This window comes from Coccinella septempunctata, chromosome 2 (assembly GCF_907165205.1).
Source record: "Coccinella septempunctata chromosome 2, icCocSept1.1, whole genome shotgun sequence".
Classification (NCBI taxonomy): Eukaryota; Metazoa; Arthropoda; class Insecta; order Coleoptera; family Coccinellidae; genus Coccinella; species Coccinella septempunctata.
This window is the reverse complement of record NC_058190.1, coordinates 10,252,535-10,278,281: the sequence shown is the minus strand read 5'-3', so window position 1 is coordinate 10,278,281 and position 25,747 is coordinate 10,252,535. Positions and strand designations below refer to the sequence as shown.

The following is a 25,747-nucleotide window of genomic DNA, read 5'->3' as shown; positions in this document are numbered from 1 at the left end:
CCGAATATATATGACGAATGAAATCACAATAATGCATGCATGCTTTTTGATGCATTTATAAATTTTTTTCATGAGCTATAGCATTGAATTTTTTCCTTTTTGCGAAAATTTAAATATCTTAAAAATGATTTGCAATGGACAGAACAATGCTTTCAATTTATATTCGAAATGATGTTGCCTAATGACTCAGGATATATCCATAAGATTTCAATAAATTACATTTTGTTTGCTAGAGAAGGTACGTATTAGACAATTCAAATAAATCGATGAATATCAAAAATGAAGCTTTAACTTCAATTTATTGTTATCTTAATAAGTTCAATCTTGAGATACCTATATATTTTTTGGAAATTTGTGGGAAAAAGAAATATTCATTTGTTAGAAAGAATTTATTTATGATACAGAACAATTCATGTATAATCAATTCAGATACAGTATTTACATATTTACAATTCAAATATCACGAAAAAATTTTCATTTGTCAAATTACTTTTTCTTATATACATATTTGTGTATAAAATAGTTGGAGTGTACGTCCTTTGAATCTGCTTGATTAACTACCACTAGTTTTTCAGTGCTTTTTCTTTTCTTCTGAGATTTGGAGTAATATTTAAAAAGTAAGTATAATTCGAAGCTCTACTCTACTGTTACAAGTATTTATGAAAAAAATTATCTATCAATCAAATTACTTCAATATGGATGTAAATGGTGTTCATTTATATTATATAAAAAAAAATTCAAAATTCATGGGGATATACATGTTACAGTTTGGAAAGCAAATAGTGCCATATAGTACAGGAAAAAATTACACTATATACATATACAATTTTATTAGAAAATAATCATTTCTGCCGTCTCCTTTTCCGACGTCCAGTTTGTAAAACGTATTCCTCGTAGAACAAACATCCTTCTTTCGAACAATGTTTCACTGGATTTAAATTGTCAGAATGGGACTCACGCACATTCGTTTCCGCTAATTCTCCCTGATACACAGCCCTTTTGGGTGTTTCATGGATGAAATTCCTATGTCTGAAGGTCCTAACGGGCCTTTCTTGATGACACATTCTGGCGATTTTTTCGTTTGATTTCACAGGATCGAATATTCCCTGAACTATGCCGTCTAAAACATCCGATATTTTAAAGGATTTCTCCAGTCTCCTATCCAGCTCAATCATTTCTTCCACGGGCGTCAATGGTGGTACGTGTGATTTTTCATTTTTCTTCGGCGGATTATCAGCGCCTATTCTTTTCAGAATTTGGTTGTGCATGTTAACAATCAATACCCTTCTTCGAAGATTTTTATTCATGGAACTCTGAGGTTCTCTCAACTTTTTCGAAATAGCCATGATGCACTTTTTAACTTCGAATTTGTTGATATTATCCATCCTGGAGACCTGGAAAAAATGTGTTCAATTTTTGTTGTTGCTTCGATCACCAGATTATTCTTAAATGAGCAACATATGTGACTGTGCTTTTAGTATTATAAGCTGTTGTGAATCTGTGTTCTGATTTTGAGTAAAGATAATAATATGGTTCCAGAACTGAAGACAAACTAGGGAATTAAAATAATGAATTAAGGGTATAATGATTGAGAAACATTTTTGCTGCATTTATATCGTTTTCATATGATAAAGTGTTTAAGATTTTACTTTTCCTTATTTTTCCTTGTATTTTCTCCTCGATATAGGATAGATTTTTTGTTTTCGTAATAGTCTGATTTGAATTCAGTTATAAACAATGTTTGTGTCGGTTTGTCTAGAACTTCTAAAGTTCTAACAAGAACAAACAAAACAAGATAATTAAGATCAAGGACAATTTTCAAAATATAAAATTCCAAAGTTTTGGAAATGAACAAATCAAACAAGAAAACTAGGATAAGGGACAATTTTCGAGATATTTCTGGAACTTATGGTCACTTCAATATCAAAAAGATAAGTTGAATTCTACATCTACTTCTAGAAATAAACAAACGCAATAAAAAATTGATTTCAAGGGCAATTTCTGAAATCTTTATCTGTAATAATTGGTTAGGTACTTTCGGAGAAAAAAAATTTGTCAAACACTAAAACTACTATCTGAATACCTACTATTATGAACTAAATTCAACTCACCATTTTCAGATACACACAACACAACACGCAACTTCAAATTTGACTGGTCAATCTCAATGGGACTAGCACTTTACTGTTCAAAGTAGCGGTATAAAATGAGCAAGATACCCCTAATATTTTTTCTACCTGCCAGCTTTTCCGAGTTACCCCTTCTCTTCTATGATTGTCGGGTTAGTAAAGGAATCACTTGTCAGATACGCTCGCGTATCTTAACGTAATTATATCTCGTCAAGATTCCCATTTATTACATTATGATACTTTTGTATTCTTGTTAAATTATTATTTTGCTTATAGGGAGTCATGAGCCAAGATTTTATGAAAAATGCACTGTCTCCTTATAAATGTCTGTCTGCTGGAAAATATATTGGTCCGTTAGATTCCATATCTCGAAAGAATTGAGAAGTGAAAAAAAAAATACTGAAAAAGATTAAAAATATTATTGCTCAATTTTGATCATTTTATCTTTTCATATACCCTTAAATCATGAGCTGACTCAGGGAAACCCACAAACATATATATATCAGTATATGTGATGCTGAACAAACTGCTCTCACTTTTATTGAATACTGCATATATCTATCAACATAGCTATCATGTTGACTAGTAGGGACTTTTATATTTATATTTGATCCATCAATGGCACCAATCACTCCTGTGAAAAATGTAGGGTCAAGTGGTGTAAGAACGACACTGGCGAAACTTTGGGTAAAAACGGTACAATAGTGCCAATCGTACTAAAATACATTTAATTGAATTAAAAATATCTTATAAATGACGTTTAATATTCCCATTATATTTTCCCATATTGTAAAGTTGTAAAAAAAATGAAACCACTATTTCAAACATTGCACCACTAAACAATACAAAAGGTGACCTTGAAAATTTACGAGGGCGACTGAAAATTTTCCGTATTCTCGAATTATATCGCGTTGTATTAGTGGGAGCGCCCACCAAAGTAGCGTAGCACTGACATGGCACATACATGACGAAGGCGATGCATAATTATCAGATATGGACTGAGAATGACATATTTCACGCAACTGACACTTTACTCAGATGTGCGATATCTGAAAATTATGCATCGCCTTTGTCATGTATCTGCTATGTGAGTGCTACGCTACTTTGGTGGGCGCTCTCCCTTAAAGGCGAATTAAGTACATTGATATTTTTTGTCGCGTTCGTGCTCTAATAATCAAGGCAAAAGTTGGAAGACAATTAAAATTCGTTGCTTACAGTCTGTTCGAAGACTCAAAAGTAAAATTGTCAGCTTTTGAAATCCTTTTTGAAAAGGCATATGCAGGGTGTCCCTGATGCATATACAATAACAGCACCCATGCCAGTAACTTCGTGCAATTTCGTCATGCCGAACTGAAGTTCGTAAGGCTGTTACGGCACCTGCGCTATGCTCGATCGGCGGTACGTATGAAGTAACACCACCCGTGCTAGATAATTCCTTCACATTTGTCAGTAAGGCACCTGCGCTTATTCGTTTCACGAATCCTGAACTGAAAAGAAACGTTAGCCACGCCGAAAAAAAAGCAGAAATTATCATCTGTGTGGCTGATAGGTGTACATATAAGAAGCAGAATGGAAGGAATAAGGAGATTGCCTTCTATCCAAAGAAAGTTATGAGTTGCGATGTGATAAGGCTGAAATAAAAAAAAATGATGTTAAGGTAGGGCTATCATAAACATGCTTCTGATTATTTGACATAATATTTTCTTATACCTATCAGTACATCTGTGGCAGTTTTCCAGAAAAATTTTTCTGGGTATTTTTTTTGAACAAGCTCGAATCAAATTAAATTCATTACTGCAGTGTTATCGATAAAAACACTAAATTTTAAGCGTGCTCAGCAGCGTTCTATTCCATAGTTCTGCTCAAAGGAGTTGGATTCACATTATACAGGATCTTTAAAAATTTGTACTTCAATGGAATTATTTGCGAAGTAATGTAACCATTCAGGATTCTATATTTGGATAAAACGCATTTTTCATTATCATCTTTGCTTTGAAACTTATTGGGTAGCTCTAACGTGTATTTTGCTGCATTTTAATCTGAATTTGTAATACCTACTAAAAATTATGAAACTTTAAAATGAACGGAAAATGATGTCCGATTTGGATAAAAGTTTGTTTCATTTTGAATAGATCAGGGATTTTCTTCAAATGTAGGTTTGGATGAGAGATTTACAGAATATAATGAATGAAACTTGGACCATAAAACGAACAACAGAATCGTCAGGAAAGAAACAAGATAGAAATATTTTCAAGAGAGTGTATAGATGCGATAGAAAGACTAGATGTAGGAATTTTTTTTTTTTGGCAATGTATGCTTCCATAGTATGTTTCTGTATATTATTGGTGAATGTGAATAAAAACACACTGTAATTATTTTATAATTCTTTGGCGATCGATTTCGGCTATGATTAAGCCATCATCAGGCCAGCTGAAATTACATTCTTCACAATTTAAATGATGCTATTTTTTATGTGAACGGTGGTCATTGTAAAAGAACGAGAGTGTGCAATCTTACCGTCGTTGGAGGTAAATTATTAAAAATATACGATGAGTCAAGATCAAGGATGAAGTATGTGACTTCAAAAAATAATTTTTCTCTATTCAGTTCTTTGCAATATATCCCAAACGTCGAAGTTCCTGTCGTGTTCAATATACAAAATGTATGCTTTATATAAGCACGGAATTTTCTTGAGATTATTTATTTTCTTTATTTTTTTTTTTCGATATTCCGTGAAATTGAATAAATTTAGATATTCATTGAAACATTCGCTTTTTCAACAAGTCTCAAAGATTTGTGTGTCAACTTCGAATTATGATCATGTCATTAATCATTTCATGTGAGGGATTATTTATATTTTCAATAAGATTGTACAATGATTACAATGAAATTTTTTTTTATTTCATACTTTTCTTTTATTTAAAAACTAAAATATATGTACACTAACTCTAGATATATACAATTATTTACAAAGATTTTCATTAATATAGACATTTCATTTAGGTTGATGAAAACTATTGATTCCTCTTCCTTTTCGCTCCGCGGTGCAAATGTAAATTTGCGTGAACAGCGAGGGGTGATATGGTTTTTTTAAATTCACAATGTCTGTAATATATTTTCACCCTGCTGTTCTCACAGAATTTTGCGATCTCCTTGTTCGATGATTCCTTACTTTTATTACCCTGAACGGTATCTTCCAAAATGTTTTTCATGTGTCTCGCATTTCTCAATTTTTCTGTTAGAATCGCCGATTTTTCATCAAAGTTTACAGATATACTACTCCCATAGAAAGTTATATCTTCTAATCGTTTCTGCACATCCTCATTCTTCTTGATTAGATTTTCTATCACCACTAATTTTTGCAGGTCTTCTTCCTGGAAGTACTCGAGTTTTTCCACGGTAGAGAGTGCTATCTTCGTTGGCAATATAAATGTTTCCCAGCAAGCCATTTTTGAGATTTTCCAAAACTGAAACAAACAAAGTAAAAATATTATTCTCCCATCATTCATATATCTCAAAGACTGTGGAAAATTATGCAAATGAACGTTTGAAATGCTAACGGAAAGAGATGTAAAGAAATTTATTTTTCTGTATTCGTTTCCACAGAACACACAACAAACAAGTTCAATTTCAATAAAAATATCTCTAACTTCACTGTTCGACCTGTACGAATGGAATGAAATATGTACCTGAAATTTTTATTTTAGTACCTATACCTCTCATTTGGCAGATTCTTTCTGCGCAATCTCCCACTGACAAATCTTTCCCAAAATTATAATGACAAATTGTTCCCAGAATTAAAATCACACATATACTTACTAATTAGTGTTTACTTTTTATTCATATTATTTCTTGCTTTTGAAAGATCGGTTGGGTGGATGAAACTAATATAGATGGTTGAAAATTATTAATAGATTAAAATAAATATTTCTGAGGTATATTAATTTGAATAAAATTGTAATAAAACTAGACCTGTTTATCGGCAACATACAATTCTCAACTGCTGCACAAAACTTTTTCACAGATATTGTCGTTAAAAAAAAATTTTGCTTGCTGAAAGAAAAGAGATAATCTTAAATAATATAACATTACGATGCGTGACAGTTGAACTAGAGATACTAGATTTACAAAAATCATGATTCAGCTAAGAAATCTAACGAAAAAGCAAGGTGTTAAATTTGCAAAAATGACTGTTATATGTTTTTATATGTCTATAATGAAATTCAATCAATTTTACTATGAGGAGGTTTGTTGTTCATTATTCGCATTACGCGACCCCAAATCAAAATAGAATGAAATAAATTTCACTTAATCTGTTAGTTTTCTGGTTTCTGAGAAAACATATGAAAATTACTTTTCAGTAGTCATCATTAGTTGCGTATGTATCCTAGGCATGGACTGCTCAAAATAAATATATGAAGGAACCACACTTTTTTTGACATGAAATGTCCCCTAAAATTTTCTAACAGCTGCTCATTTATACTCTGTATTTTATTATATCATTTCAGCGTTGAACGCTGTCGCAATGAAGGAGAGCAGTGCTTTGAAAACTGAGTTCGCTCAGCGGCTGAATTTCAAAGTATCAAGTGTCAAAAGTATATATGAGCCAGTATACTCCACGATTTCGTTGCGTATGCGGACGATATATCCTTTTTAAATTTTTCAACAAATGTTATATTATTGAAGGAAGAAATTGAGAAATTACTGCACGCCGCTTGCAAGTTTTTCAACAACCCCGATCTATATTTCAATACCAAGAAGACCCAAGTAATTCGTTTTCATAACTATAAACAGCCGTCTGTTGGGTTACGACTGGATTTCGGTGATACACTCCTGTCCAAATGTACGGTCAAGTTTCTTGGAGTTGAATTTGATGAAAACGTCAACTGGGTGTCGCACTGTGGGGGCCTGGCTTCGAAGTTGCGCTCTTTCTATTACATGTTCGGGAACTTGAAGGCGGTACTAGATGTTGGCCAGCTTGTGAGTATCTATTATGCACAAGTAGAATCTCGTCTTAGATATGGAATCTGCTTGTGGGGCATCTCAACCAGAGCAAAAGATGTATTTGTTGCACAGAAGGCAATTTTGAGGTGCATTTTTAACATCCCTAGGAGAGAAACCTGCAGACTGGCTTTCAGGTCCGGCAATGTTTTGACGCTTGCCAGTCTATATATCCTTGAAGTTGCATGTTATATTTATTGCAACTCAGGCTCTTTCAAACGTAATGAGAGATTCATAACATGAATACACGACGAAAAGGATTAATTCATACCCTGGTTGCAAAATACAAGGTTGCTCAAAATGCTCCTAACTATATGGGACCGCGTATTTTCAATCATTTATCTGAGAATATTAGGTCAAGTTTAACGCTTAAGATGTTTAAGAGGCATCTTAAAGCATTTTTGTTACAAAAATGTTTTTATACTGTTCAGGATTTTTTTGACTGTCCTGTACCTACAGTAATATAATTTTTTATATTCTGTACTTATATTTCAATTTTAAGAGTTTTTGACGTTCCTGACACAATGTAATTATTGTCTTGTGGGAAATAAAGATTTTGATTTTGTTTTTTTTTTTTTTTGATATGTACATTTAATATAGCCCATACAAATATTTTTGAGAGATCAGTCAACATCTTCAGTATTCGTATTTAAATTCATTTCATTCAACTGGGTATTCATGTTGATTATACCTTAATTTATTGAACAAAAAGTGCCTAACCACCTTGAGGGATACATCATTCCCTTAATGATGCTGATAACGCATTTGAATAACCTACGGTATTCACTAATACTTTTATTACTTTCAGCAGGTACGCTGGTAACATGAAAGAACAATATTGGGTCCTTTGAAACTAATCACTAATCGGAATCATACATCCAAATAATGAAAAACTTTCTCTCAGTTCAAATGCGCCATTTCCATTTGCAATAGGTCTGTATCATCGTTTTCTTGAACCGTTTTCTCCAAAATTTCTTCCATATAAAGTGCCTTTTTCATTGTTTATTTTAGAAATACCTAACTTCTTCCAAACGCTCCTGGACAATCTCATTATTTCGAAGTAAATTGCCCACAGGCACCAAAATTTGCAATTGTCCTTTATTCAACTGCTTCAGTTAAAAAAGCGCTATCTTTGTCGGTAATATAAAATTGTCCTAAGTAGTCATCGTTGAGATTCTCACATTCTGAAAAGCCAAAACACAGAAATTAATTATTGATTCAATCCTCCTTATTACTTGGAACCGGATCCGGAATATTTTCATATTAAGAAAAAGTAAAAGGTCTTGAAAACACTTCGAAATTTTCATAAAACCTTATAGTTTTAGATTACACAGATGACATGTTTCGGCTTTTTACAAAAATTATCAAACATTAAACCTCTAAAAAGTTGTACAAACCCATAAAAGCCATTCAACAACTAAATCTCAGAATCAAGATAGAAAATATACCTATAAATTAAATGATGAGGTTATATGGATATAAATAAATAAAACCTTCGATTTTGGGTTCCAAAAGTTTTATGATGAACGTTCATCGAGTCAAAAACATTTTCGGATCGAATAAATTAAATAACGCAATGTTAAATAACTGTTTACAACTATTTTCATGATGATTTCGAAGTGAAAAATCGAAGACAACAATCTTTTTATAAATGTATCATCTTTCTCTAATAATTTTATTATAGGTGTACTTCTGATATAATCCGGCTACGCTACAATATTCACAAAATAATGAATCCTAAAAAGTTGAAAATATTCTGATCTCATCCATGCATTTTCAAGTCCCCAACTTAAAAAACCATTTCAAATTGTGCATGGTAACAACTAACAATTTATCAACATTCCTTCGATTCACCGATTGGGAAATAAATGAATAAAAACAACAAATATATCAATCAATATATCATCAATATATTCAGGTGAATTATTTTTTTGAATGGATAAATTAACGGTTGTTTTTTAGAAAAATTGCCTGCAGGTATTTTGGTTCAATCCAAATAAAATGAGTGGGAAAAAAGATATCAGTCGATGTCTTCATTATTCGTTTTCAATTTCCTTTCATTCAACTGGGTATTCATGTTAATTATGCCTGAAATTTATTGAACAACAGGTACCTAACCACCTTGAGGGATGCATTATTCTCTTAATGGTGCTGATAACGCATTCGAATAACTTCTGGTATTCACCAATACTTTTATTACTTCAGCAGGTACTCTGGTGATATGAAGGAACAATATTGGGTCCTTTGAAGCTAATCACTAATCGGAATCATAAATCCAAATAATGAGAAACTTTCTGTCAGTTCCAAAGGAATTCCTGAATTTCGTTACTGCTCACTAAAACTATTTTGAATAGTTTCCATGAATTTCCATTTTCAGTTCTTATCATACAGTGCCATTATATTTTTTCAGAAGTAGGATAATTGAATATGACTCATTTAGAGAATAATGCGTAAAGGTCAACATCTTTTTGATACTTCATCGAAAAAATCAATTGAATGTTTAGCTTTTTTTTTTTTGTATGATCGCAATAAAAGCAATCCCTAAAATTAAGATAATGTATATTGAAACAAGAGCATTCAGTTTCTTTGCCCTTAGTTCTGAAGAATATGTTTTTCTTTTCGAAATAGCTATTCGATCGAAAACAAAAATATAAAATTTATTCTCCCTCACTTACCTGCATGAGCATGTATTCTTGGATACATTCACATGGATTCTTGAATCAATTCTATTATAGTGTGTACTTCAATGACTAATCTTTGGAATCCCGAATATATATGACGAATGAAATCACAATTATGCATGCATGCTTTTTGATGCATTTATAAATTTTTTTCATGAGCTATAGCATTGAATTTTTTCCTTTTTGCGAAAATTTAAATATCTTAAAAATGATTTGCAATGGATAGAACAATGCTTTCAATTTATATTTGAAATGATGTTGCCTAATGACTCAGGATATATCCATAAGATTTCAATAAATTACATTTTGTTTGCTAGAGAAGGTACGTATTAGACAATTCAAATAAATCGATGAATATCAAAAATGAAGCTTTAACTTCAATTTATTGTTATCTTAATAATTTCAATCTTGTGATACCTATATATTTTTTGGAAATTTGTGGGAAAAAGAAACATTCATTTGTTAGAAAGAATTTATTTATGATACAGAACAATTCATGTATAATCAATTCAGATACGATATTTACATATTTACAATTCAAATATCACGAAAAAATTTTCATTTGTCAAATTACTTTTTCTTATATACATATTTGTGTATAAAATAGTTGGAGTGTACGTCCTTTGAATCTGCTTGATTAACTACCACTAGTTTTTCAGTGCTTTTTCTTTTCTTCTGAGATTTGGAGTAATATTTAAAAAGTAAGTATAATTCGAAGCTCTACTCTACTGTTACAAGTATTTATGAAAAAAATTATCTATCAATCAAATTACTTCAATATGGATGTAAATGGTGTTCATTTATATTATATAAAAAAAAATTCAAAATTCATGGAGATATACATGTTACAGTTTGGAAAGCAAATAGTGCCATATAGTACAGGAAAAAATTACACTATATACATATACAATTTTATTAGAAAATAATCATTTCTGCCGTCTCCTTTTCCGACGTCCAGTTTGTAAAACGTATTCCTCGTAGAACAAACATCCTTCTTTCGAACAATGTTTCACTGGATTTAAATTGTCAGAATGGGACTCACGCACATTCGTTTCCGCTAATTCTCCCTGATACACAGCCCTTTTGGGTGTTTCATGGATGAAATTCCTATGTCTGAAGGTCCTAACGGGCCTTTCTTGATGACACATTCTGGCGATTTTTCCGTTTGATTTCACAGGATCGAATATTCCCTGAACTATGCCGTCTAAAACATCCGATATTTTAAAGGATTTCTCCAGTCTCCTATCCAGCTCAATCATTTCTTCCACGGGCGTCAATGGTGGTACGTGTGATTTTTCATTTTTCTTCGGCGGATTATCAGCGCCTATTCTTTTCAGAATTTGGTTGTGCATGTTAACAATCAATACCCTTCTTCGAAGATTTTTATTCATGGAACTCTGAGGTTCTCTCAACTTTTTCGAAATAGCCATGATGCACTTTTTAACTTCGAATTTGTTGATATTATCCATCATGGAGACCTGGAAAAAATGTGTTCAATTTTTGTTGTTGCTTCGATCACTAGATTATTCTTAAATGAGCAACATATGTGACTGTGCTTTTAGTATTATAAGCTGTTGTGAATCTGTGTTCTGATTTTGAGTAAAGATAATAATATGGTTCCAGAACTGAAGACAAACTAGGGAATTAAAATAATGAATTAAGGGTATAATGATTGAGAAACATTTTTGGTGCGTTTATATCGTTTTCATATGATAAAGTGTTTAAGATTTTACTTTTCCTTATTTTTCCTTGTATTTTCTCCTCGATATAGGATAGATTTTTTGTTTTCGTAATAGTCTGATTTGAATTCAGTTATAAACAATGTTTGTGTCGGTTTGTCTAGAACTTCTAAAGTTCTTACAAGAACAAACAAAACAAGATAATTAAGATCAAGGACAATTTTCAAAATATAAAATTCCAAAGTTTTGGAAATGAACAAATCAAACAAGAAAATTAGGATAAGGGACAATTTTCGAGATATTTCTGGAACTTATGGTCACTTTAATATCAAAAAGATAAGTTGAATTCTACATCTACTTCTAGAAATAAACAAACGCAATAAAAAATTAATTTTAAGGGCAATTTCTGAAATCTTTATCTGTAATAATTGGTTAGGTACTTTCGGAGAAAAAAAAATTAGTCAAACACTAAAACTACTATCTGAATACCTACTATTATGAACTAAATTCAACTCACCATTTTCAGATACACACAACACAACACGCAACTTCAAATTTGACTGGTCAATCTCAATGGGACTAGCACTATTGTTCAAAGTATCGGTATAAAATGAGAAAGATACCCCTAATATTTTTTCTACCTGCCAGCTTTTCCGAGTTACCCCTTCTCTTCTATGATTGTCGGGTTAGTAAAGGAATCACTTGTCAGATACGCTCGCGTATCTTAACGTAATTATATCTCGTCAATATTCCCATTTATTACATTATGATACTTTTGTATTCTTGTTAAATTATTATTTTGCTTATAGGGAGTCATGAGCCAAGATTTTATGAAAAATGCACTGTCTCCTTATAAATGTCTGTCTGCTGGAAAATATATTGGTCCGTTAGATTCCATATCTCGAAAGAATTGAGAAGTGAAAAAAAAAATACTGAAAAAGATTAAAAATATTATTGCTCAATTTTGATCATTTTATCTTTTCATATAACCTTAAATCATGAGCTGACCCAGGGAAACCCACAAACATATATATATCAGTATATGTGATGCTGTGTTGAGGCATCGGGCCAACCCCTCGATACTCGGAAAAAAGCAAAAAGGTTAAAAATTCCAGCATTATGCCTCGGACAGGACGGATTAAACGGAGACGACTCAAGCTAAGGAAAAGGATTGTGAATATAGGAACATGGAACGTTCAGGGTCTCTCCCTGAAAATAAATGATGTCATGCATGAGATGAAAGAATCAAACATGGACATTGTTGTACTGACGGAAACAAAAAAGAAAGGACAAGGATCTGAAAAATTAGGATATTATGATCATTTCTACTCTGGAGTAAGTACAGATAAAAGAGCTCAACAAGGCGTGTCAATAATAATTCGGAAAGAACTTAGAAAATGCATAACATCCTGGGAGCCAATTAACCAACGCATTATCAAACTGAATTTAACTCTGAACGGGAGCAAAGTTACTATTATAGGAGTATATGGAGTGAACGACGACGCGCTAGTGAAAGATAAGGAAGAATTCTATGAACAACTATCTTATGAAATATCCACAATTGGAACATCCAGGGAAATAATTCTGCTAGGCGACTTGAATGCCAGAACAGGTTCTAAACAGCACGATGCAATTATCGGTCAGTTTGGAGAAACAATTCTGAATGACAATGGAACCAGACTAATAGAAATCTGTGCGCGAAACAACCTGAAAATAACTAACGGATTCTTCCAACATCGCTCAATTCATAAGTATACTTGGATTCAACCAACAAAAGGTCTAAAGACTATCATAGACTATGTGATCGTGCGCCAACAGACAAGGATGAAGATTCAAGATGTCCGTGTCTACAGAGGGGTGACTTGCGGAAGCGATCATTACCTGGTGAAGGCCAAAATACTCCCCTTTGAACCGAAAAAGACAAGAACAATAATGCCGACAGAGGAAGAACAAGAGATTTCAGGTACCAGCTATAACCTTGAGGGTTTCAATGATGAAAGCACTAAACAGCTCTATCGATCCAGATTGGACAGCAAACTCACAAAGAAACACTTTGACACCACCGAACAACTTTATAGCCATATAAAAGAAAGCCTGAAGGAAGCAGCGTTAGGAGCTTTGGGGGAGCGAGAGAAGTGCCGAAGAAGAACACCATACTGGTGGGATGGGGAAATTGAAGAAATAATTAAATGGAAAAAAGAAAAATATACCAAGTGTCTAAATACACAAACGGATCAGAGTAAAAGAGAATATAAACAAGCCCAAAAAAGAGTTCATAAGGCAATCAAAGAAAAGAAAAATGAAAGTTGGGAAAGGACATGTACTCGAATAAATACATACATTGGAGGGACAAGGAGCACTGAAAGCTGGAAAACCATAAAATCCCTACGGCACCAAAATAAGAAAGATATCATTTCACCGATATCTCTCAAGAAGTGGGATAACTATTTCAGCGAACTCCTGACAGAAAAAAGGCCAGAATACGAACAACGAAATACCAACGATCAAATTTCAATTGTGGCATCACCTATCAAAGTAACCAAAGAACAGGTCAGAAAATTATGCCATGGACTCAAAAACAGGAAATCACCAGGACCGGGACACATTCCTCCCGAACTGCTAAAATACGGAACTGAAAAACTGTTCCAACTTCTGGCTGATCTGTTTCAACGGTGTCTTAGTGGACAGGGCATACCCCAAGAATGGAGGACCTCTTACATAACCACTATTCATAAGAAGGGAAGTAGGGAATGTTGTGACAATTTTCGAGGCATAGCAGTACTCAGCACAATTTCTAGAGTCTATGGAAAACTATTGAAAGAGAAGATTGAATACGAATATCGGGATATGGAAGCCGAAGAACAGGCGGGCTTCAGAGCGGGTAGATCAACCATTGATCACCTGTTCACTCTGACACAGGTGATTAAGAAGAAAAGAGCTGTCAATCGGGAAGCACATCTTCTCTTCGTAGATCTGAAGAAGGCTTATGATAGTGTACCCCAACAAAAACTGTGGGACGCCCTAGAGAAAACTAATATAAGCGTAAATCTTATCAGGGCCATACAAGATGTATATGGAGAAAATTGGTGTCAAGTGAAGAAGGGACGAAGGTTGTCGAGAGGGTTCAGAGTGAACAAAGGTCTGAAACAGGGCTGTTGCCTGTCACCCACCTTGTTTAAAATATATCTGGAGCAAGCTCTTAAAACATGGAAGAAGAAATGCCGAGGTATGGGCATACCATTAAACGAAACCATCCTGTACACATTATGTTTCGCCGACGATCAGGTGGTTCTGGCGCAGGATTACGAAGACCTGGTATACATGACACGCAAACTCATAGAGGAATACAGGAATTGGGGCCTAGAGGTTAATATTAGCAAAACAGAGTATATGTGCATCGGAGGACAGCAACAAGATCTGGTACTAGAACAACAGGTCGTGAAAAAATGCATTAAATACAAGTATCTGGGAGTACACATCACAAATGACGGAAATATGGACGAGGAAATAAAACACCGAAATAACCTGGGAAGAATGGCAATAAGACAACTGAACGGTATTCTATGGGATAAGACGATCACGAAGGAAAATAAACACAGAGTCTTTGATTCCATAATAAAGAGCATCACAACCTACGGCAGTGAAATATGGCCTCTAAAACAAAAGTCGTTAAGATTGCTTGACGCCACAGAGTTGGATTTCTGGCGACGAGCTGCAGGAAAATCAAGATTAGACAGATTGAGAAATGAGAACATCCTAGACATAATGAGAGTAAGTCATCGAATGACCGAAGATATAAGAGAAAAGCAGCTCCGTTGGTACGGACATGTCCAAAGGATGGAGGATGATAGGCTACCGCAACAGATATTCCAGTGGACACCGCATGGAAGAAGAAGAAGGGGGAGACCCAGACTAAGCTGGAGAGAAGGAGTAATGAATGATATGCGATCAAAGGGCATTGAAAGTGACCTCTGGAAGGACAGAGAAAAATGGAGGCTGGAAATCAGAAGACGTCGGAGAACGTTGTAGACTGATTCGTATATATATATATATATATATATATATATATATATATATATATGTGATGCTGAACAAACTGCTCTCACTTTTATTGAATACTGCATATATCTATCAACATAGCTATCATGTTGACTAGTAGGGACTTTTATATTTATATTTGATCCATCAATGGCACCAATCACTCCTGTGAAAAATGTAGGGTCAAGTGGTGTAAGAACGACACTGGCGAAACTTTGGGTAAAAACGGTACAATAGTGCCAATCGTAATAAAATACATTTAATCGAATTAAAAATATCTCATAAATGACGTTTAATATTCCCATTATATTTTCCCATATTGTAAAGTTGTAAAAAAAATGAAACCACTATTTCAAACATTGCACCACTAAACAATACAAAAGGTGACCTTGAAAATTTACGAGGGCGACTGAAAATTTTCCGTATTCTCGAATTATATCGCGTTGTATTAGTGGGAGCGCCCACCAAAGTAGCGTAGCACTGACATGGCACATACATGACGAAGGCGATGCATAATTATCAGATATGGACTGAGAATGACATATTTCACGCAACTGACACTTTACTCAGATGTGCGATATCTGAAAATTATGCATCGCCTTTGTCATGTATCTGCTATGTGAGTGCTACGCTACTTTGGTGGGCGCTCTCCCTTAAAGGCGAATTAAGTATTTGGCGGTATGTGCTGGGGTGAGTTCACGCCATTTGAAGAATGGCGTGCTCTTGGGGTGATTGTTTCGTCCCACTGCTAGGGTCGGACTCATCAGGTAGGTTAATGAACCCTAGCAGCTACCTACGCGCATTGCCGAAGCAGCGTAGTTTGTGCCTGCTATAAACGCCGGTTACGTCGAGGGTATAGAGTGTTGCGTCGCCGGTGGCGCCATCGTTTGGCGTATGCTGCACCGCAATAGACGTATAATCTACCCCGTGATCGCAACCGTCGTGCGCAGTGATGCCATCGTTTGGCTACCCTTGGTACCATCATGGTGAGATGTAGTATTCCTCTGCCATGGGTACAACTACACCGCCACAAGTACATTGATATTTTTTGTCGCGTTCGTGCTCTAATAATCAAGGCAAAAGTTGGAAGACAATTAAAATTCGTTTTTTACAGTCTGTTCGAAGACTCAAAAGTAAAATTGTCAGCTTTTGAAATCCTTTTTGAAAAGGCATATGCAGGGTGTCCCTGATGCATATACAATAACAGCACCCATGCCAGTAACTTCGTGCAATTTCGTCATGCCGAACTGAAGTTCGTAAGGCTGTTACGGCACCTGCGCTATGCTCGATCGGCGGTACGTATGAAGTAACACCACCCGTGCTAGATAATTCCTTCACATTTGTCAGTAAGGCACCTGCGCTTATTCGTTTCACGAATCCTGAACTGAAAAGTAACGTTAGCCACGCCGAAAAAAAAGCAGAAATTATCATCTGTGTGGCTGATAGGTGTACATATAAGAAGCAGAATGGAAGGAATAAGGAGATTGCCTTCTATCCAAAGAAAGTTATGAGTTGCGATGTGATAAGGCTGAAATAAAAAAAAAATGATGTTAAGGTAGGGCTATCATAAACATGCTTCTGATTATTTGACATAATATTTTCTTATACCTATCAGTACATCTGTGGCAGTTTTCCAGAAAAATTTTTCTGGGTATTTTTTTTGAACAAGCTCGAATCAAATTAAATTCATTACTGCAGTGTTATCGATAAAAACACTAAATTTTAAGCGTGCTCAGCAGCGTTCTATTCCATAGTTCTGCTCAAAGGAGTTGGATTCACATTATACAGGATCTTTAAAAATTTGTACTTCAATGGAATTATTTGCGAAGTAATGTAACCATTCAGGATTCTATATTTGGATAAAACGCATTTTTCATTATCATCTTTGCTTTGAAACTTATTGGGTAGCTCTAACGTATATTTTGCTGCATTTTAATCTGAATTTGTAATACTAAAAATTATGAAACTTTAAAATGAACGGAAAATGATGTCCGATTTGGATAAAAGTTTGTTTCATATTGAATAGATCAGGGATTTTCTTCAAATGTAGGTTTGGATGAGAGATTTACAGAATATAATGAATGAAACTTGGACCATAAAACGAACAACAGAATCGTCAGGAAAGAAACAAGATAGAAATATTTTCAAGAGAGTGTATAGATGCGATAGAAAGACTAGATGTAGGAATTTTTTGTTTTGGCAATGTATGCTTCCATAGTATGTTTCTGTATATTATTGGTGAATGTGAATAAAAACACACTGTAATTATTTTATAATTCTTTGGCGATCGATTTCGGCTATGATTAAGCCATCATCAGGCCAGCTGAACTTACATTCTTCACAATTTAAATGATGCTATTTTTTATGTGAACGGTGGTCATTGTAAAAGAACGAGAGTGTGCAATCTTACCGTCGTTGGAGGTAAATTGGTAAAAATATACGATGAGTCAAGATCAAGGATGAAGTATGTGACTTCAAAAAATAATTTTTCTCTATTCAGTTCTTTGCAATATATCCCAAACGTCGAAGTTCCTGTCGTGTTCAATATACAAAATGTATGCTTTATATAAGCACGGAATTTTCTTGAGATTATTTATTTTTTTTTTCGATATTCCGTGAAATTGAATAAATTCAGATATTCATTGACACATTCGCTTTTTCAACAAGTCTCAAAGATTTGTGTGTCAACTTCGAATTATGATCATGTCATTAATCATTTCATGTGAGGGATTATTTATATTTTCAATAAGATTGTACAATGATTACAATGAAATTACTTTTATTTCATACTTTTCTTTTATTTAAAAACTAAAATATATGTACACTAACTCTAGATATATACAATTATTTACAAAGATTTTCATTAATATAGACATTTCATTAAGGTTGATGAAAACTATTGATTCCTCTTCCTTTTCGCTCCGCGGTGCAAATGTAAATTTGCGTGAACAGCGAGGGGTGATATGGTTTTTTCAAATTCACAATGTCTGTAATATATTTTCACCCTGCTGTTCTCACAGAATTTTGCGATCTCCTTGTTCGATGATTCCTTACTTTTATTACCCTGAACGGTATCTTCCAAAATGTTTTTCATGTGTCTCGCATTTCTCAATTTTTCTGTTAGAATCGCCGATTTTTCATCAAAGTTTACAGATTTACTACTCCCATAGAAAGTTATATCTTCTAATCGTTTCTGCACATCCTCATTCTTCTTGATTAGATTTTCTATCACCACTACTTTTTGCAGGTCTTCTTCCTGGAAGTACTCGAGTTTTTCCACGGTAGAGAGTGCTATCTTCGTTGGCAATATAAATGTTTCCCAGCAAGCCATTTTTGAGATTTTCCAAAACTGAAACAAACAAAGTAAAAATATTATTCTCCCATCATTCATATATCTCAAAGACTGTGGAAAATTATGCAAATGAACGTTTGAAATGCTAACGGAAAGAGATGTAAAGAAATTTATTTTTCTGTATTCTTAGGATAATCGAAGATGAAATGAATTATTAGAATTCAACTTACATAATTCGTTTCCACAGAACACACAACAAACAAGTTCAATTTCAATAAAAATATCTCTAACTTCACTGTTCGACCTGTACGAATGGAATGAAATATGTACCTGAAATTTTTCTTTTAGTACCTATACCTCTCATTTGGCTGATTCTTTCTGCGCAATCTCCCACTGACAAATCTTTCCCAAAATTATAATGACAAATTGTTCCCAGAATTAAAATCACACATATATTTACTAATTAGTGTTTACTTTTTATTCATATTATTTCTTGCTTTTGAAAGATCGGTTGGGTGGATGAAACTAATATAGATGGTTGAAAATTATTAATAGATTAAAATAAATATTTCTGAGGTATATTAATTTGAATAAAATTGTAATAAAACTAGACCTGTTTATCGGCAACATACAATTCTCAACTGCTGCACAAAACTTTTTCACAGATATTGTCGTTAAAAAAAAATTTTGCTTGCTGAAAGAAAAGAGATAATCTTAAATAATATAACATTACGATGCGTGACAGTTGAACTAGAGATACTAGATTTACAAAAATCATGATTCAGCTAAGAAATCTAACGAAAAAGCAAGGTGTTAAATTTGCAAAAATGACTCTTATATGTTTTTATATGTCTATAATGAAATTCAATCAATTTCACTATGAGGAGGTTTGTTGTTCATTATTCGCATTACGCGACCCCAAATCAAAATAGAATGAAATAAATTTCACTTAATCTGTTAGTTTTCTGGTTTCTGAGAAAACATATGAAAATTACTTTTCAGTAGTCATCATTAGTTGCGTATGTATCCTAGGCATAGACTGCTCAAAATAAATATATGAAGGAACCACACTTTTTTTGACATTAAATCACCCCTAAAATTTTCTAACAGCTGCTCATTTATACTCTGTATTTTATTATATCATTTCAGCGTTGAACGCTGTCGCAAGGAAGGAGAGCAGTGCTTTAAAAACTGAGTTCGCTCAGCGGCTGAATTTCAAAGTATCAAGTGTCAAAAGTATATATGAGCCAGTATACTCCACGATTTCGTTGCGTATGCGGACGATATATCTTTTTTAAAGTCTTCAACAAATGTGTTATTATTGAAGGAAGAAATTGAGAAATTACTGCACGCCGCTTGCAAGTTTTCAACAACCCCGATCTATATTTCAATACCAAGAAGACCCAAGTAATTCGTTTTCATAACTATAAACAGCCGTCTGTTGGGTTACGACTGGATTTCGGTGATACACTCCTGTCCAAATGTACGGTCAAGTTTCTTGGAGTTGAATTTGATGAAAACGTCAACTGGGTGTCGCACTGTGGGGGCCTGGCTTCGAAGTTGCGCTCTTTCTATTACATGTTCGGGAACTTGAAGGCGGTACTAGATGTTGGCCAGCTTGTGAGTATCTATTATGCACAAGTAGAATCTCGTCTTAGATATGGAATCTGCTTGTGGGGCATCTCAACCAGAGCAAAAGATGTATTTGTTGCACAGAAGGCAATTTTGAGGTGCATTTTTAACATCCCTAGGAGAGAAACCTGCAGACTGGCTTTCAGGTCCGGCAATGTTTTGACGCTTGCCAGTCTATATATCCTTGAAGTTGCATGTTATATTTATTGCAACTCAGGCTCTTTCAAACGTAATGAGAGATTCATAACATGAATACACGACTAAAAGGATTAATTCATACCCAGGTTGCAAAATACAAGGTTGCTCAAAATGCTCCTAACTATATGGGACCGCGTATTTTCAATCATTTATCTGAGAATATTAGGTCAAGTTTAACGCTTAAGATGTTTAAGAGACATCTTAAAGCATTTTTGTTACAAAAATGTTTTTATACTGTTCAGGATTTTTTTGACTGTCCTGTACCTACAGTAATATAATTTTTTATATTCTGTACTTATATTTCAATTTTAAGAGTTTTTGACGTTCCTGACACAATGTAATTATTGTCTTGTGGGAAATAAAGATTTTGATTTTGATTTTTTATTTTTTGATATGTACATTTAATATAGCCCATACAAATATTTTTGAGAGATCAGTCAACATCTTCAGTATTCGTATTTAAATTCATTTCATTCAACTGGGTATTCATGTTGATTATACCTTAATTTATTGAACAAAAAGTGCCTAACCACCTTGAGGGATACATCATTCCCTTAATGATGCTGATAACGCATTTGAATAACCTACGGTATTCACTAATACTTTTATTACTTTCAGCAGGTACGCTGGTAACATGAAAGAACAATATTGGGTCCTTTGAAACTAATCACTAATCGGAATCATACATCCAAATAATGAAAAACTTTCTCTCAGTTCAAATGCGCCATTTCCATTTGCAATAGGTCTGTATCATCGTTTTCTTGAACCGTTTTCTCCAAAATTTCTTCCATATAAAGTGCCTTTTTCATTGTTTATTTTAGAAATACCTAACTTCTTCCAAACGCTCCTGGACAATCTCATTATTTCGAAGTAAATTGCCCACAGGCACCAAAATTTGCAATTGTCCTTTATTCAACTGCTTCAGTTAAAAAAGCGCTATCTTTGTCGGTAATATAAAATTGTCCTAAGTAGTCATCGTTGAGATTCTCACATTCTGAAGAGCCAAAACACAGAAATTAATTATTGATTCAATCCTCCTTATTACTTGGAACCGGATCCGGAATATTTTCATATTAAGAAAAAGTAAAAGGTCTTGAAAACACTTCGAAATTTTCATAAAACCTTATAGTTTTAGATTACACAGATGACATGTTTCGGCTTTTTACAAACATTATCAAACATTAAACCTCTAAAAAGTTGTACAAACCCATAAAAGCCATTCAACAACTAAATCTCAGAATCAAGATAGAAAATATACCTATAAATTAAATGATGAGGTTATATGGATATAAATAAATAAAACCTTCGATTTTGGGTTCCAAAAGTATTATGATGAACGTTCATCGAGTCAAAAACATTTTCGGATCGAATAAATTAAATAACGCAATGTTAAATAACTGTTTACAACTATTTTCATGATGATTTCGAAGTGAAAAATCGAAGACAACAATCTTTTTATAAATGTATCATCTTTCTCTAATAATTTTATTATAGGTGTACTTCTGATAAAATCCGGCTACGCTACAATATTCACAAAATAATGAATCCTAAAAAGTTGAAAATATTCTGATCTCATCCATGCATTTTCAAGTCCCCAACTTAAAAAACCATTTCAAATTGTGCATGGTAACAACTAACAATTTATCAACATTCCTTCGATTCACCGATTGGGAAATAAATAAATAAAAACAACAAATATATCAATCAATATATCATCAATATATTCAGGTGAATTATTTTTTTGAATGGATAAATTAACGGTTGTTTTTAGAGAAATTGCCTGCAGGTATTTTGGTTCAATCCAAATAAAATGAGTGGGAAAAAAGATATCAGTCGATGTCTTCATTATTCGTTTTCAATTTCCTTTCATTCAACTGGGTATTCATGTTAATTATGCCTGAAATTTATTGAACAACAGGTACCTAACCACCTTGGTGGATGCATTATTCTCTTAATGGTGCTGACAACGCATTCGAATAACTTCTGGTATTCACCAATACTTTTATTACTTCAGCAGGTACTCTGGTGATATGAAGGAACAATATTGGGTCCTTTGAAGCTAATCACTAATCGGAATCATAAATCCAAATAATGAGAAACTTTCTGTCAGTTCCAAAGGAATTCCTGAATTTCGTTACTGCTCACTAAAACTATTTTGAATAGTTTCCATGAATTTCCATTTTCAGTTCTTATCATACAGTGCCATTATATTTTTTCAGAAGTAGGATAATTGAATATGACTCATTTAGAGAATAATGCGTAAAGGTCAACATCTTTTTGATACTTCATCGAAAAAATCAATTGAATGTTTAGCTTCTATTTTTTTGTATAATCGAAATAAAAGCAATCCCTAAAATTAAGATAATGTATATTGAAACAAGAGCATTCAGTTTCTTTGCCCTTAGTTCTGAAGAATATGTTTTTCTTTTCGAAATAGCTATACGATCGAAAACAAAAATATAAAATTTATTCTCCCTCACTTACCTGCATGAGCATGTATTCTTGGATACATTCACATGGATTCTTGAATCAATTCTATTATAGTGTGTACTTCAATGACTAATCTTTGGAATCCCGAATATATATGACGAATGAAATCACAATTATGCATGCATGCTTTTTGATGCATTTATAAATTTTTTTCATGAGCTATAGCATTGAATTTTTTCCTTTTTGCGAAAATTTAAATATCTTAAAAATGATTTGGAATGGACAGAACAATGCTTTCAATTTATATTTGAAATGATGTTGCCTAATGACTCAGGATATATCCATAAGATTTCAATAAATTACATTTTGTTTGCTAGAGAAGGTACGTATTAGACAATTCGAATAAATCGATGAATATCAAAAATGAAGCTTTAACTTCAATTTATTGTTATCTTAATAATTTCAATCTTGTGATACCTATATATTTTTTGGAAATTTGTGGGAAAAAGAAATATTCATTTGTTAGAAAGAATTTATTTATGATACAGAACAATTCATGTATAATCAATTCATATACAGTATTTACATATTTACAATTCAAATATCACGAAAAAATTTTCATTTGTCAAATTACTTTTTCTTATATACATATTTGTGTATAAAATAGTTGGAGTGTACGTCCTTTGAATCTGCTTGATTAACTACCACTAGTTTTTCAGTGCTTTTTCTTTTCTTCTGAGATTTGGAGTAATATTCAAAAAGTAAGTATAATTCGAAGCTCTACTCTACTGTTACAAGTATTTATGAAAAAAATTATCTATCAATCAAATTACTTCAATATGGATGTAAATGGTGTTCATTTATATTATATAAAAAAAAATTCAAAATTCATGGGGATATACATGTTACAGTTTGGAAAGCAAATAGTGCCATATAGTACAGGAAAAAATTACACTATATACATATACAATTTTATTAGAAAATAATCATTTCTGCCGTCTCCTTTTCCGACGTCCAGTTTGTAAAACGTATTCCTCGTAGAACAAACATCCTTCTTTCGAACAATGTTTCACTGGATTTAAATTGTCAGAATGGGACTCACGCACATTCGTTTCCGCTAATTCTCCCTGATACACAGCCCTTTTGGGTGTTTCATGGATGAAATTCCTATGTCTGAAGGTCCTAACGGGCCTTTCTTGATGACACATTCTGGCGATTTTTTCGTTTGATTTCACAGGATCGAATATTCCCTGAACTATGCCGTCTAAAACATCCGATATTTTAAAGGATTTCTCCAGTCTCCTATCCAGCTCAATCATTTCTTCCACGGGCGTCAATGGTGGTACGTGTGATTTTTCATTTTTCTTCGGCGGATTATCAGCGCCTATTCTTTTCAGAATTTGGTTGTGCATGTTAACAATCAATACCCTTCTTCGAAGATTTTTATTCATGGAACTCTGAGGTTCTCTCAACTTTTTCGAAATAGCCATGATGCACTTTTTAACTTCGAATTTGTTGATATTATCCATCCTGGAGACCTGGAAAAAATGTGTTCAATTTTTGTTGTTGCTTCGATCACTAGATTATTCTTAAATGAGCAACATATGTGACTGTGCTTTTAGTATTATAAGCTGTTGTGAATCTGTGTTCTGATTTTGAGTAAAGATAATAATATGGTTCCAGAACTGAAGACAAACTAGGGAATTAAAATAATGAATTAAGGGTATAATGATTGAGAAACATTTTTGGTGCGTTTATATCGTTTTCATATGATAAAGTGTTTAAGATTTTACTTTTCCTTATTTTTCCTTGTATTTTCTCCTCGATATAGGATAGATTTTTTTGTTTTCGTAATAGTCTGATTTGAATTCAGTTATAAACAATGTTGGTGTCGGTTTGTCTAGAACTTCTAAAGTTTTAACAAGAACAAACAAAACAAGATAATTAAGATCAAGGACAATTTTCAAAATATAAAATTCCAAAGTTTTGGAAATGAACAAATCAAACAAGAAAATTAGGATAAGGGACAATTTTCGAGATATTTCTGGAACTTATGGTCACTTTAATATCAAAAAGATAAGTTGAATTCTACATCTACTTCTAGAAATAAACAAACGCAATAAAAAATTAATTTTAAGGGCAATTTCTGAAATCTTTATCTGTAATAATTGGTTAGGTACTTTCGGAGAAAAAAAATTAGTCAAACACTGAAACTACTATCTGAATACCTACTATTATGAACTAAATTCAACTCACCATTTTCAGATACACACAACACAACACGCAACTTCAAATTTGACTGGTCAATCTCAATGGGACTAGCACTTTACTGTTCAAAGTATCGATATAAAATGAGAAAGATACCCCTAATATTTTTTCTACCTGCCAGCTTTTCCGAGTTACCCCTTCTCTTCTATGATTGTCGGGTTAGTAAAGGAATCACTTGTCAGATACGCTCGCGTATCTTAACGTAATTATATCTCGTCAATATTCCCATTTATTACATTATGATACTTTTGTATTCTTGTTAAATTATTATTTTGCTTATAGGGAGTCATGAGCCAAGATTTTATGAAAAATGCACTGTCTCCTTATAAATGTCTGTCTGCTGGAAAATATATTGGTCCGTTAGATTCCATATCTCGAAAGAATTGAGAAGTGAAAAAA

The 25,747-nt window shown here is 33.3% G+C and overlaps 2 protein-coding genes across 2 annotated transcripts; both read right to left on the bottom strand.

The window, feature by feature from the left end:
* Positions 1–716: 716 nt before the first annotated feature.
* Positions 717–2,185, bottom strand: LOC123306713. The gene is made up of 2 exons (XM_044888834.1): positions 2,112–2,185; positions 717–1,394 (listed from the first exon to the last, which is right to left on the bottom strand). The coding sequence occupies exons 1-2, from the start codon at positions 2,112–2,114 to the stop codon at positions 843–845; spliced, it is 555 nt and encodes a 184-aa protein (XP_044744769.1). The 5' UTR covers positions 2,115–2,185; the 3' UTR covers positions 717–842.
* A 21,692-nt stretch (positions 2,186–23,877) lies between these two features.
* Positions 23,878–25,410, bottom strand: LOC123306712. The gene is made up of 2 exons (XM_044888832.1): positions 25,337–25,410; positions 23,878–24,618 (listed from the first exon to the last, which is right to left on the bottom strand). The coding sequence occupies exons 1-2, from the start codon at positions 25,337–25,339 to the stop codon at positions 24,067–24,069; spliced, it is 555 nt and encodes a 184-aa protein (XP_044744767.1). The 5' UTR covers positions 25,340–25,410; the 3' UTR covers positions 23,878–24,066.
* Positions 25,411–25,747: the final 337 nt, after the last annotated feature.